This window comes from Geospiza fortis, unplaced genomic scaffold, assembly GCF_000277835.1.
Source record: "Geospiza fortis unplaced genomic scaffold, GeoFor_1.0 scaffold215, whole genome shotgun sequence".
Taxonomy (NCBI): Eukaryota; Metazoa; Chordata; class Aves; order Passeriformes; family Thraupidae; genus Geospiza; species Geospiza fortis.
In genome coordinates, this window is record NW_005054573.1 from 388,737 (window position 1) to 403,823 (window position 15,087).

General features: G+C 43.7%; 1 protein-coding gene across 2 annotated transcripts in view; it reads left to right on the top strand.

The window, feature by feature from the left end:
- Positions 1-279: 279 nt before the first annotated feature.
- The window catches only part of PRKCQ (protein kinase C theta), a 39,205-nt gene continuing 24,397 nt past the window's right edge, over positions 280-15,087 (top strand). Inside the window, exons 1-11 of one of the 2 annotated variants that reach the window (XM_005429748.3) lie at positions 280-645; positions 1,793-1,918; positions 6,147-6,346; positions 7,554-7,614; positions 9,222-9,384; positions 10,012-10,043; positions 10,140-10,225; positions 11,327-11,456; positions 12,700-12,809; positions 12,943-13,060; positions 14,085-14,260. In XM_005429748.3, coding sequence (XP_005429805.1) covers positions 1,801-1,918; positions 6,147-6,346; positions 7,554-7,614; positions 9,222-9,384; positions 10,012-10,043; positions 10,140-10,225; positions 11,327-11,456; positions 12,700-12,809; positions 12,943-13,060; positions 14,085-14,260 — 1,194 coding nt within the window. In that variant the 5' untranslated portion in view covers positions 280-645; positions 1,793-1,800. Of the gene's footprint in view, positions 646-1,792; positions 1,919-6,146; positions 6,347-7,553; positions 7,615-9,221; positions 9,385-10,011; positions 10,044-10,139; positions 10,226-11,326; positions 11,457-12,699; positions 12,810-12,942; positions 13,061-14,084; positions 14,261-15,087 lie in introns of those variants that run through there. The other variant, XM_031064246.1, reaches the window with a different exon arrangement.

The window sequence follows — 15,087 nt, forward strand, 5'->3', positions numbered from 1 at the left end:
AGAGCTCAAATGGGAACAAGAGTCTTCAGATGCTGTTTATTGTATAAATTGGCCTGATGTAGAGTAGTAAATTTAGGGGAAACCTTCTGGGAAGGCAAATTCTTTGTCAGAGAACATGGACAGTTGGCTTCATGAGCCATCTGTGTGAGAAAAAGTTGGAATGTGAGTACTCAGTGCTTGTGAATACTCAGCCAGAAGATCTGGTGTTCCAGTCCCAGCAATAACTGCAGCAGTTTGTCTTTGTTTTATAAAACAGGAGGAAGGAGAAGATCTCATCAGATCCAGGATACAGGTGGAATAACAACCTCAACCTGGCCATGTGCTGACAAGAAGTTGTTCTGGGTTTTGTAGCAGCCCCAGACTTTTGTACAAGGGGCTGATGGAAACTCCTCACTCCACACTGCTGAGGAAGAGAGAGGACACTCAAGGAAAGGGCTACATCTTGGTTCTTCAAGTTCTCCTCTCTCCTTGATGGTCTTGCCTCTTGTGTCCTTGAACAGAGAGGCAGGTTTTGAAGTCAGCCTGACCAGAGGAGCAGATATTCATTCAGCTGAAAAAGACCTTTTCATGTTGTCCACAATAGTGATGAAAAGAGAAGCCCCTCTCAGAGACTGAACTCATCTGTCAGGAAAATACCATTTGCAGGTAAGAAAATGCTATTCCCAGCAAAAAACCTGGAACTTCTTCCAAGTGAGGCTAGAGAAGCTTCCCTTCACAAAGATCATTTTTATGTGTACAATGCAGAAGAGACTTGGCTGCATCCCACACCACAAGTCATTCATCCTTTTGCTGTTGTGCTTGAACAATGTGTCCTTGTCAATACATTTGACAGATAGCAACTGGTGATAGCACTGATGACTTTTAACTCTGGTGGTCCAAGACAGACATCTGCAGCTGAGTTCAAAGTGCCTCTTGCTCCCCATTGACTAGAAGAGAAGCCAGGAATGACAAGCTTAGATGATGAGACAAAAGTTGGGTGGTAAATCCCAGTTTTGAGCCCAGATGGTAAAATGATGGGCACTAGCTACAGCAGTTAATAATTTCTGGTTTCACTAAGTCTTCTCTCTAAAGGATTTGAAAGACCTTGCAGAGAAAGTTTTGTAGTTTTTCAACCCAAACATTTTGTAGTGTTTCCTGGCACCTTGATTGTATTTGTTTCTGTTTTCAGCTGCTTAAAATAAATCCTGGGGTGCTGCTTTTTCTGGTGGGGTATTTTGTTTCACTGTCTATACAGTGTGGTTCATGTGAGCTGAACTTTCTCTTTATAGCTTCACTTGTGAATGTGGTTCAGCACCCAGGAATGCCTGAGCTCCTTCCCATGCTGTATATAAATAGTGCACAGTTATTTCACAGTTTCACATTCAGCTTGCAGGCTTCCAACAGTATTCCCAAACCCCCCTCTACTCCCATAGCACTCAGGTTCTTGATGTGACTCAACATCAATTACAGCAGAGGTTCATCCCAGGCCAAGCAAGCTCTGATTTGTGACTCCTGTGCATGTCATCCTCGTTCCCGGCGGTCGGCGTGAAGTCAGCAGTGCTCAGGGCTGCTCCTGTGGGTTTTCCCAGCCCTGTGATGAGTTCAGCTCCGTGGTTAAGCCAAGAGCTGAGCTCCAGTACCTTGGGCACGTCCAGCAGTGCTGGCTCAGTCCGTGGAAGGAAGTCAGAGAGGCTCCAGCTGGATGGATAACTAGCGGCCGGCGCCCGCTGCCCGACGGAGATAAGGGGCTGCTCAAAACCAGGGGAAGTTTTAGACTCTGTCCCAAGTGTTGCCTGTCTCTTGTTTGGCACAGGCCTTGTCATGTCTCCCTTCCTGCGGATTGGTTTGTCCAACTATGACAGTGGCCCTTACCTGCCATCCCAGGGGGAGGTGATTAACCCCTACTGCGCCGTGATGGTTAAAGAAGCCGTGGAGTCAGGTAAGCGGGTAGGGGTTGAGTGTGGATAGGGACTTCTCTAATTCATGTCTGTGCTTTTCTGTGTCATTTCCTGTGTGTGGGTAACTAGAATGAACCATAAAAAAGGTTGGCTTGGAAGAGACCTCAAAGATCATCCATTTCCAACCCCACTTTGTAAAGGATTTGTGAAGCCCTTTGTGTTTCAAAGCGCAAGTTTGGGTTTGGCGTGGTCTGCAAGGCAATCTGATTTTAAGATGGTGCCAGACAAATCTGTTTCTCCAATTTGAGGATATTGTCAGCTGCATTACAAGCCCCAGCATGTGACAGAGCAGATGAGCCGAGCTGTATTTGGTTTCACCCTTCCAAGACCAGTTGTTGGTTTGTCAGTGGGACTCCAGACAGGTGAAATCTGAGTGAGCTAAAATATTCTGGCAGGGCCATCTTTGTTAATCACTTTTTGGGGAGAGACTGACAGACCCAGCCACTTCCATAATTAAAAAAATAAAAAAGGTACTCAAACAGCCCAGTCTCTGCAGAAATAGTTAATTTATCTGTGTAATTGCTGTGCTGTGTAAAAGGTTTGAAAATGAAACCTTCTGAGAAGCTGTTTGCTGTGTCTGGATCTACGGATTGTTGCACATTTATCCTGATTGAGCAACACTGATGAGTCCTCCTTCAGAAAACATTTGTTCTATGTCTTATGCATTAAAATAATTCCAGTGAAAGGACGAAAAGTTCTCCAGTTGTGCTTTCAAAGGATCATGAAGAGCAAGACCTTCAGTGTTAGGGAGTTACTCATATCGCTGATATTTAGCTTAAATCTTTGATAAATTTCTAATTTGACTGCTGTGATTCTTTGAAAAATAAAATCCACTCAGAAATCCCTATTTATTGAGAATCCCCATGACTGTATTCCCCAGAGGATGTTAAAGTAGTTTAAAAAAATTAGAATTTTAAAATAGTTCAGTATTTCACTGGAGTTCATTTCTCGTTTAAGAGTCAGCATTTATCACATTGAACTTTGTCTTGCCTTAAATGATACTTCAAATAATAATGGAAAATGTGGTGAATAGTAAATTCCAAAGGAAAGAAAATACTGCATGACAAGATATCCCTAAGATCTCACTTTTATCAGAAAATGCATTCTATTTTAGCTCTGTGCAGAGCTTGACTGTTTGCTTTAATGAGGCTTTTGAAAGCCATAATTCAAATTGAAATCTGTGTCAGTTCAAAAGTGAATAAAATCAACTTGGTCAGAACACTCCTATATTTATTTGTCTGACACAGAGCTGAAAGTGTTTTCTGGCATCCAACAAACACAAAACTATTTTCTAAGGGATATAATTTTAATACTCCTCGGAGTCAGTAATCATTATAGTAATTATAATTATTTTAATTATTACTGTAATAATTATAATTAATTATTTTTATTATTATTATTATAAATCCTCTTCCAACAAGAAATGAAAAATTGTGTTTGAGGGAACTTTTCTCCATTAGTGAGGGCTGAGCATAGGAAAGTGACTTTTTGATATTAGGAGATTTCTGTTTGCTGGGATGAAATTTCATCTGGTGGTGGCTCAGAGCATGGTGGGACAGAACCTCCTGGGACTGCTTCACCTCACCCTCCCCTCCTAGGGTGGGCTGAAGCCCCTGTGGGAGGTGTTAATCTGCTGGAAGGTGTTTAAATGTGAGGATGGACAAGTTTACCTTAAGGGCACTGAGGAAAGTGAGGCCACCACAGAATCCATCCACCCTATGATTCCCAGGTACTGATGTGTGAGCAATCCCAGCCTGAGGAACACATCCATGAGGAGTGTGGTGAATCACACCCTGGAAAAGCTCCCCCCCGACCACACAGAACCACTCAGAGGTCTCTGTCTGACGTGCGGGGAGATGAGCCTGACTCCAAATTCCAGGAATGCTCTCCGTCACCATCCCAAGGAGCTGTCATGCTCTAATAGGCTTCAAGAAGGCAAAAGGTCTCCAGACAACCATTAACTAAATACATTTGAGGTAGAATCATGGAATCATTAAGATTGGGAAAGACCTCCAATAATGTCAAGTCCAGCTCTTAATCCAACGCTGCCAGTTCCACCACTAAACTGTGTCTTATCCCTGCTTCATGATCATTTTTCTTTTGGTCATAATTTTCTCTCCAGCTCCCTGGTTTGACAAAGCAATTGCTACTCATTTGTAATGGGTTAAAAAGAAATATATATATATATATATATACCTGATACACAAATTTTGGCTAAAATTTTGGCTTGACCAAGGAGTAGGAGTGGACCAGCTGCACAGCCGGTGAGAGATGCAAATCATCCTGGCCTTGTGCTGTGACACTTGGCCATGAAGAAGTTTTTTAGGGCAGAAATGGTTGCTGAGCAGGGCAGGACATGCCTACGTGTTCAAGGCCAAGGAACAACCTGGTCTAGTGGAAGTTGTCCCTGCCCATGGCAGGGGGATGGAACTGGATGGTTTATTAAGGTCCCTTCCAACCTAAACCATTGTGTGGTTCTATGTTTAGCGCTGGCAAAGTGTGGGGTTTTTTGGTTTTGTTTTTGGTTGGTTGGTTGGCTGGGTTTTTGCAAACAGAACGGTGGCAGATGATAAATGTGTTTCCAAAACCAGGGAGTTTGATTTTGGGTTCGTGCCGAAGGCTGTCCCTTGTCAACCAGCCATAAGGAAAAGATCATTGGTCCCCAGGGATCTGGGAGTGTTGAACATCCTCTGTGGACACAGGGATGTCGCAACAATACCATAGTGAAGAATTTCAGAAGTTCTGGATAGATCTTGGGCAGCTTTTTACAGTTTTCCACTTGCTTATTTTCTAAAAGGGACCTTGTCACATTATAATGCAATCTGAAAAAAAAAAAACCAACCAAAAAAAACCTGAAAAACAAACCACACCTCCATACAGTTGGAGGTGTTACAGCAATTTATAACTGATGACAAAATATTTCAGAAATTATGTGTGCCTCTGAGATATAAAAAGAGCCTGCCCTTTAAAAGTGGGTTCTGCCTTCGCAAGCCACCTGGCTGGGTGCCATTTTGCCACCTGCCTTGGTGACATTTGCTTCATGAAGGCTCCTGCTCCGTGTTTGAACTCAGCAAAGCCTCCAGGAAAAGCTCTCCCAGCCACAGTGGAAGCTGCTCCCCGGGAAAGACAGTTGCAATTTCATTTTTCAGGAGCCTGGGGTTAGATTAATCCCTGGCAGAATTCCACAGCCGTCAGCAGGACGCACCAGGGGTGGCTGTCTGATCCCGTATATTGGGCAGTTCATTCACATTCCAGGGCTTGTTTATTTAAGCCTGGTGTCCTGGAGTGCAACACAAATGAAAGCACTTGTTTTGCAAGTGCTGTGTTTCACATCTCTGGCTTTTTCACTGATGCAGCAAAGAAATGATGGTCCTTTACTGAGATTTCTGTTTTCCAGGATGCTGGAAAGTTTATGTCTCATTTTTGTCTTGGATTTCTTGTGAATTAGTCCTCTCATTTAGGGAAAAATTTTCTTCAGCATGTGTTTCCTTCCAGCTGCATGTTCTTTTCCATCTGGGATTATTGGAAATAGCAGCAGGGCCTTTAGATGGGGGTCACAGGTCTGCTGCTTTTTTTCTCTTATTCCTTCAGCTTCAGCATTTGATGGGTTGAATACTTGCAGAGGGTAAGTGTGATATAGAATTTACCTTGTGTAAGCATCCAAGACTTTTACAGGGCTGTATGAAGAAAAACTGGTTGTGTGAGATAAATAAATCTGGCTGAGATTCTTTTCAGAGAGACACAGTTAGAGAGAAACATCTGCAAACCTCAGAGATACCTGTATTTTTACCCATCACCATATTAAGATGCTGTGAAGGATGAGGAATTAAAGCATTAGGGAAAGTTTGTTTCATTGAAAACTCTACATCCCTGTGGGATAGTTACAGGTCTGCAAGACTGTTCATGTTTTAACGTCTTAGTTGGCTACTGGGCTGGACATTAATCCCAAAGTGCACCCAGCTTTTGGGGGTTTGAAACAAACCTGTCTCATTTTGCAGTGCTTTGGGAGAGGTGATAAACAAGGTAGTTGTGTGGGATGGGATTCACCTGATTAGAAGTGGGTGTTTATGATGTTGGGGTCAGCATTAGAGATCTTCTGAACAGAACTGATGGGGCCAAGGGTGGAAATTACCTTTTTTAGGGTAAAAGTCTGTATTTGGTCTCATGAACTGCCCTCACTGCATGGACTTGTGTTTTCCCTCTCAACAGAGAATGGCCAAGTGTATGTGCAGAAGAAGCCCACCATGTACCCACCCTGGAACAGCACTTTTGATGCCCACATCAACAATGGCCGGGTCATGCACATCGTGGTCAAGGACAAAAGTGCTGAAATGGTCTCAGAGACCACAGTGGAGCTGAAGGTGCTGGCAGAGAGGTGCAAAAAGAGCAATGGGAAGACAGAGATATGGGTGAGCATCACTCTCTCCTCCTGCAGGATGTGCTGGGGAGCTGCTGCAGGGTAAGGGGAGGTATCCTTGTGTCCATGCCAGGCTGTGCCTGTCACCAGCAGTACAGTGGGGACTGGCTGGAATAATGTTTTGAGACTACTTGGGCATGACTTGAGGGAGAGACTTGTCAGAAGAGAAGAGCTTGGCACTTTTATTTTAATTGAAACCCTCCCTGTGCTAGTGAGGATCCTGCTTCAGGTGAGCTGTGCCCACGTATTAATCTTTGCTGAGGAAACCCACTGGGAACAAATGTTAGTATGACTGGCTGAACATGAGTTATTTTATGTTCTCTGGGGAAACAGCTTTAAAAATTTTATCTGATATCAAGTAGCTGATTCACAGCTGCCTGAGTTCAGAGTTGTGTCAGAGCAACTCCTTAAAAATCACTGAAGTTATGGTGGTGTAAATTTGAACAGTCTTCACAAGAATGCTGAATGTAAGGTTGTGTTCCCTGCTAGTCCAAGCAAGAAAGATCCTGGCAGAAATCTTTAAAATGCAGTATCCAGTTTATACATAGTCCAGTGGATTCAGATTTCCAAAGGCACTTATGGATGATGAGTAGGGTAGGTGGGAATTGTCAAGTCCAGATGGAAGGCCCCAAAAATGCTGAATCACACAGAATGCCTGGGTTGGAAGACACCTTCAAGATCATCAAGTCCAACCCAGCTCCAACACCTCAACTGGACCATGACTCCACAATAATGAGCTTGTAGGATCCCTCAGGTTGACTGTAAAGATGTTAGACTTGCAGAACTGAGTGCCTAAAAGATTTCAGCATCACCTGTCTGAAGCTGGCTGGGTTTTTTTAACTGCTTCCACTTTCCCCTTGCAGGATCCATTGGGAATGAGTTTTTTCTATAGATAGTGATGGTCCTAATTTGGTGTCTAAAAAGCTGCCTACATCTTCTGTGGTTTAATCACATTCTTCTCTCCTATCATGCTGCTCTGTGTTTGATATGAGGCGATCAACCCTCCTCTCTCTGTAGCTGCTCCTACCCTACTTTGCTGCCTCACATGGGTATGAGCAACCTGAAAATTAGCATTCATTGCTATTCATCAGTTCCCAGTGGGAAAAGGAGATCGCTTGAAAGTCATCTGAAAAGATTTTTCCTTCTCTGAATGACTGTTTAATGGAGTTTTTTTCTTGTTTTTCACTTATCTCAACCAGCTAGAACTGAAGCCTCAAGGGCGAATGCTGATGAATGCAAGATACTTCCTGGAAATAAGTGGCAAGTGATTCTGTTTGTTAATTTATGGCTGTGATTTCTGGGCTGTGGGGCAGACAGGGTGTCTTCACTAAAAGCAGTGCCTATGTTATTACTGACTGATCCATGACAACAAACATTAACTGCTTGAAACGAAAACTCCAGAAAAGTGATTTTTATTGTGTGGTGACTATTCTTCTGTGATTTGCAAGGCAGATTTTTTTGGCTGGTTTACCACTAAATGGCAGATATTCCCATTATGCTAAACAAGACAGAACAGATACATAAGGAGGCAGCTCCCTCTGAAATAATTCTTCTTTATGTTCTACAAGAAATTCATGGAGGGGCTGGAGCACATCCAGAGAAGGGAATGGAGCTGAGGAAGGGTCTGGAGCACCAAGAGGGCTGAAGAAGCTGGGAAAGGGGCTCAGCCTGGAGCAAAGAAGGCTCAGGGGGACCTTGTGGCTCTGCACACTGCCCTGACAGGAGGGGACAGCTGGGGATATGGGGCTCTGCTCCCAGGGAACAGGGACAGGAGGAGAGGGAATGGCCTCAGGGAACATCCTCAGGTTGGTTCTTAGGGAAAAATTTCTGTAGAAAGGGCTGCATTCTGCTTTGTTGAAGGAAATGGGTTTAATTCAAACGCTTGGTCTTATTCTCCCATCTTTGTTGCCAAAATTCTCATATCCTCAGGTGTAAGATGTAGCTGTGAGGTGCAGGTATCTGGAAGGCTCTTCCAGTTATAGAAACAGAGCAGCCCTGAAAGCAGCCATGGCCATGCTGATATTTTCTTAACCATCCCTACCTTTAATGTGGACTGGACTGCTGTTTGTGTGTTAAAAGGGGTTAGGGAGGCCAAAGCATAGAAAATGCAAGCTGTGCTTCTATAACAAATATCAAGATCAGCATCAGATCATACAGGGAGCCAGTTCCTACAGGTTACCTGAGTGACTCACTGTGCAATGCAGGAGTGAAACTAAGCAGAGATTGATTTTCTGTGCGAGTTTCAGATTTGTAGGCAGAAGCAAATGTAGAAGTGCACATGAAATCAGAATTGGTTTGTTTGCTGTCCCACAAAGTTTAAATAACTGTGAATAACAGCAAGGGCACGCAAATAGCAAGGCAAGTGTTGGCATGGAAAAATAACAAGAATATCCTGGGACATAAATACCTGCTTACTGACACATGTATGTGCACACAGTAAGGACTCTGTTAAATACCCGTAAATATATATACACACACATATACACGTGTGTTTGTGTCCATATATCAGTAATTATTTTATGTAATTTCATCCTTTTTAGGGCATGCTTCTTCGGTGCTGTACAAAGTCAAAGTTTTATGTTTAAATTACCACTCCTTGGGAAGTTTTTGTTCTAGGTTTCAGGAGAAGTGTTATGAATTATCAAGAGAGCTCACTGTCTGAAGTCTAAAGTCATTTTAATGTAGGAATGGTGGATAAAAACCATCCAAACAAGACTTTTGTGTGTTTCCTAAAATGGTATTTCTTTGAGTATTCATTACCATGAGTGAATCATCAGCTTCAGTCACGTAGTATTTGGGCAATTTGTATTTTCTGAAGGCACCTGCTCAGGACAGGGTACACTTAAATACTTTTCCTCTCCTCCCAGATGCAAAGGACCTGGCTGACTGTGAGACTGAAAGCTTCTTCTCCTTGCACCAGCGCAGGGGAGCCATCAAACAGGCCAAAATCCACAATGTCAAGTGCCACGAGTTCACAGCCACCTTCTTTCCACAGCCCACCTTCTGCTCTGTGTGCCACGAGTTTGTATGGTAAATGGAAAAGGATCTGGGCTTCTTCTCCTTTGAACCCCAGGAACCAGTTCTGGTGTCACTGTGACACTTGGGAATGGTGTTTAGTGTTGGACATGGAAATGGGCAACATTTGGGCAACATGGGTGAGATCTGGGTTAATGGTTGGACTGGATGATTTTAAAGGTCTCTTCAGGATGATTTTAAAGATCTTTTCCAAGCTAAAAGATTCCATGATTCCCTGTTTAATATCTGTGCTCCTCCTGTAAGTCCCTTGGCATATTATGTTTCAAGTTATTGCATTACTTTAAGGATGCAGTTTGCAGTTGTAATTCCAACTGTGAAAAATTCCCCTCACTTTTTAATTTAGTTTTTACAAATATTTTTGGGTTTGGCAAAATGCATAAGCATTTCTCATTGGTCCAGTTTGCTGTTTGGGTATCATGAAATTCAGAGTGCTGAAAAGACTGTGAGAACTATAGAGAATCACTCCACCATTAGATTAAATGAGGATAATGAAATTAAATAATCTCTACAAAGAGTGATAAAAAGAAAAGTTATTTTGTTCTTCTTCTTTGATAATTATTGCTCTTCTTCTACTGAGGCTTTCAGACAGCTCAGGATTAACCACTGCTCTGTTCATTTCAGGGGTCTGAATAAACAAGGCTATCAATGCAGACGTAAGGAACTTTCTTTTGTTTTCTTATTGTCATTATTTACTTAATCTTTTCTTAAGGAATTTCTTTATTAACACCATGACACCCTTGCTGTTGCAGAATGTAATGCTGCCATTCATAAGAAGTGCATTGATAAAGTAATAGCCAAGTGTACAGGATCAGCAATCAATAGCAGAGAAACAATGGTAGGTTGTATTACAATTGTTATTATTGTTGTTGCTGTTGTTGTTATTTTATTTTATTTTATTTTATTTTATTTTATTATTATGATTCCCTTTAAAAATTCTTGAGTGTCATTCAGATCTCTCCTACATCACTGCAAAGCAACTTCTGATGAAGCAAAAGGACCTACTGAGCTAAGGACTCTGTGATCTGATCTGTGCCCTTTGCTTTTTATGTTCCCAGTGATTTCATTACCTCCTACTTAAGATTTACTCAAATGCAGCTGCAGAATAAGCAGTTGCTGAATCAGAACTGACATTTTTCTAATGCATAAAGTATAACTCAGAGGGAAGTCATGGACACGAGGTGGAGATTTACTGGAGAAAACTCTTCACTATCCCACGTTAGGCTGGACATGAGGCTGAATTTTCAGAATTGTGCTTTAACAAATCTGTGCTTGTGTTATCTGAAACAGTCAGTGGGAGATATGATATCTAAGCTGTTATTTGCTTTATTTTTCTCATGTCAGTTTATTCTAAAATTTTCTTTTTGGTAGGCAAAAACAGATCTTAAAATCCTGATAGGACTACTCCCTTTACCTTGTGTCCTACAACTTCTGTTTACTCTCAGTCCCACCCTGGCTCCTGTTCTCCTTCTACAATTTTTATAGATGAGATTGCTCTCCCTTCTCTTTCTGACATCTCCAGAGTAGATGTAACCAACTTTGTCATCACCTTTCACACTAAAAGAATTACAATAGGTTCTTCCAAGGAGTGATTCATGACAACAAATGTAGACATCCATTTCAGGATGAGGTGAAGGATTTTTAAAAGTATCAGTGTTTTCCCAGTGAGCATTAGGGGAGCCTGGGTATGTTAATGAGGCACAAGCAGTCCTTTGGTCAAGGCCAGGGATGAAATGACCCAATTCCCTCTGAATTGTAGTCACTATGTATCAAATTTTGGGTTTGTGCGCCTGATAAACAATTTCTGCTTGGCAGATAAAAGGGCAAAGAGGATAAAAGGGTAGTAGAGAAAGCAACATCTGTGGTACACGTTTGGTTTTCCACACAGAGCCGAGGTGGAAATGAGCAGTGGATTTTCAGCCTGGCTTTTGTCTTGCAGTTCCACAAGGAGAGGTTCAAGATCGACATGCCCCACCGCTTCAAAGTGTACAACTACAAGAGCCCCACGTTCTGTGAGCACTGTGGCACCCTGCTCTGGGGCCTGGCACGGCAGGGGCTGAAGTGTGACGGTGAGTCCCTGGCCCAGGTGGCACCAGCTGAGCGTGGGAGGGGTCGTTGTCTTTGGAGGGTGGCAGTCTGAAAAACAAATCTCATTTATCGCCCTTCTCTGCAAAACCAGTAGGAGGTGGCACCCAGAAGGGTTTCTGTGGTTGAGATGACCCCTGAGGTGTTAGAAAGTCTCTTTTCTCCCAGCCCTACAACCAAAGAAAAAGTCAAGATTCCTCAGTTCTGCTTTCAAGGTTGTTTATTTTCTCTTATCTATTCCATTCTTTCTCTGACCTGCTGAGATCTGTCCAGCAGGTCGGGTTGTGGCACAGTCCCTGCCCTCGGGCTGGTGTTGGCTTTTTATACCAAGACCGACGTGTACTTTATTTACAGTAATTTTCCAATACCTATCACCTATGTTAGACAGTCTGTCTCTACTCTAAACCAATCAAAAAATGTCACCATCACAGCAGAAGATGGAGGACAAGAAGGACAGGACACACCCAGATTCCTCCATCTTGCCTCTTGAACCTCCATTCTCAAACCCCAAAATTCTACTTTTTCGCCCTGTGACAAATTCACTGTCATTCTACTCAAACTCTTGTGGCTTGTAACTCCTCACACAAAGTTGGTAATTGTTTCCAAGGGCTAAAATCAAAGGCACAGGTGTTTGTGACTCTGTGCCAAGGTCCCTGAGTCCCCTGCCAGGGTCTCAAATCACCCAGGGCAGCCAGAGGAGTGTCCTGGGTTTCAACATCACCCAGGAGGGTGAAGGAGTGGTCTACAGGACTGCCCTTCAAGGAGGATCTTTCCTCAAGAATGAGGACAGCTGTCCATGTGCTGAGAGAAATTTGATCCAGATGGATGATGAGTTGCTTCCCAAAGAGACAAAGAACATCACAGTGGCACTGTTCATCTCCCCAAATCACCCCCAATATGAACTTGCAAGCTCTATTTCCACTGTCAGACCCAAGACATTTCACTGTCTTCATAATCTGAAACCAATGGCAGGATCCTCTTCTGTGATTACAGTTTATCTCTGAGATGATGGCTTGTATTTTTAGTAGCCTGTACCTGCAAAGGCTGATGGATTTGGAAATGCAACCTCTGGCCAGAAGAAAATACAAAAATAGTCTCCATAGGGTACCAAAAACTACCTGAGTGCCATCTCAAGAACTCTTTAGGTGGCTGATCTCTGTCCCTGGCTAACACCTGCTCCTGCCCAGCCCTTTACAGCCTTCATTGTCCCCGTGTTCTCTCTTTCAGCATGTGGCATGAACGTCCACCACAAGTGCCAGGCAAAAGTAGCAAATCTTTGTGGAGTGAACCAGAAACTGATGGCTGAAGCTCTGGCAATGATAGAGAGCACTCAGCAGGTAAATAGTTGAAGCATTTTTAGATGCTCTTCTAGATTTTGGCTTTTGTGAGTCACACTCAAGAAGTCACGGTGTTGTTCATAAGCTTGGCATGTGATTTTGGCTCAAAAGTTTGCTGGTTTCTGTTCCCCAGGCTCGCTGCCAGCGCGACAGTGAACAGATCTCCAGGGATGGACCTCTGGAAATCGGCTTCCCTGTTCCTGTGAAGGATGTGACACCACTTCAGGCCTTGCCAGCATCAGGGAAAAAAGGTAATTCCTCCTGGTGATACAGGGCAGAGCTTTGTTGTTGTTTGGTTGGTACCTGGTGAGTTGGAGGTGACACGAGTGGGGAATTTATTGCCAAGCTCTAAACAGGATATTTGGAATCCTTCTGATCACCATATCCAATTTTCTTTCTGATTTCATATTTTTGGGTGGAGGTTGAATTCCAGTAGCTTTGAAAACCACTGGTAGACCTCCACTTCACTCACCCAGGATCTGATCTAGGTGTCACAGCCCTCTGTGGTACAAAAACGGATGTTTAGGGGGGTAAATGAGAGACTGTGCCCTTTGGACCCCAAGGAGAAATAAATGATGTCCCCATCTGTGTTTATTTGTGTTCTGTTCTGCAAGTAGAACTGGCTGTGCTGATGTGAAACAGTAAAGCCTCAGGTGGTTTCACATCTGTTTCACATGTGGGTCAGTTTGTCTGCTGAGTAGTGTTCAGCATTTTAGAGCAGTTACAGCAGCAGGATAAATCTAGAGGGACAAAATCTCCTACAAGTTCTTATAAATTCAGGTTAGTGGAGTATTGGAAAAAACCTCAGAGTGATTCCTCTCCAAGCTGGCTGGAATGGTTGATCTGGAATGCTTCACATCCAGAGCAGGAGCACAGTATGACAATGCCATCCCACATTTTCCTCTAGCTTTGCCTAGGGTTTAGAAAAGACCTTGAAAAATGAAACTGCATCATCATGGCAAGCAGCAAGAAGGACTGGAGAAGACACGTGGCCAGAAATTAAGGATTTGGTGCCATAAAACAGAAAGATGAAGGAGTTTGTAAAGTGGTTTATAAATTTTTAAAAAAGCTACTGAAGAAGATGCAGTTTCCACTGGAGTAAAGTTTCCTCTGGAGAGAAAGCAGTGTGGGAGCAGAGCCAATCTACTCAGAGATGGCCACCACATTTCCATTTGTCTAAAAATTTTAAACCTCTAAGCAGAATACCTGTAAGTGTTCTGGGGATTTTCTGTTCCTGTCCAGGGGTTTATTTGAGTGCTTTGATGTGTGTTGCAGAGCCACAAGGCATCTCCTGGGAGACTCCAGTGGAGGGCACAGTGAAGGGAGAATCCCTCATAGAGTCAGACTTGGGAGAACAGTCCCAGGAACAGCAGGAGCACCAAGTGCAGTTAAAACTGACCATTGAAGATTTTGTCCTGCACAAGATGCTGGGGAAGGGCAGTTTTGGCAAGGTAAGCATTGGGACTGGGACACCACTGTGGGCATTTGCATGTCGCTTTGTGTGGCACTAAATAACATCTGGTTTGAAGGGACACTTGGGGAAAAACCTGGAATGGAATCATTTGGTTGGAATGAATGGAATAATTTAGGTTGCAAAAGACTTCCAAGGTTTTTGCTAACTCAGCACTGCCAAGTCCACCACTCACTGTGTCCCCAGGTGCCACATCCACGTGTTTTTGATCACTTCCAGGGATGGTGACTCCACCACTTCCTCGGGCAGTCCCTTCCAATGCCTGACCACTCTTCCAGTGAAGAATTTTTTTTTTTTAATATCCCATCTCAACCTCCCCTAGAACAACTTGAGGCCATTTCCTCTTGTCCTGTCCCTGTTCCCTGGTAGCAGAGCCTGATCCCCCCTCCAGCTGTCCCCTCCTGTCAGGGTGCTGTGCAGAGCCACAAGGTCCCCCCTGAGCCTCCTTTTCTCCTGGCTGAGCCCCTTTCCCATCCCCTTCTGGTGTTCCAGCCCCTTCCCCAGCTCCATTCCCTTCTCTGAACACACTCCAGCCCCTCAGTGTCTTCCTTGGAGTGATGGACCCAGAACTGAATACAGGATTTGAGGTGTGGCCTCACCAGTGCCCAGTACGGGTCACTACCCTGGTCCTGCTGCCACACAATGGCTGATAAACCTCCAAGTCTTAAAAAATCCTTGCGCTGGCATGGTTGAATCCTAAAATCCATCTTCTCCTTGCCTTGTCCTTCTCCCTGTCCCATTAGTTGCTCTCTCATGACAGGACAGGAAGGCCCCAGGCAGGGCTTCAACTTCCCTTTCTGTTCGGGC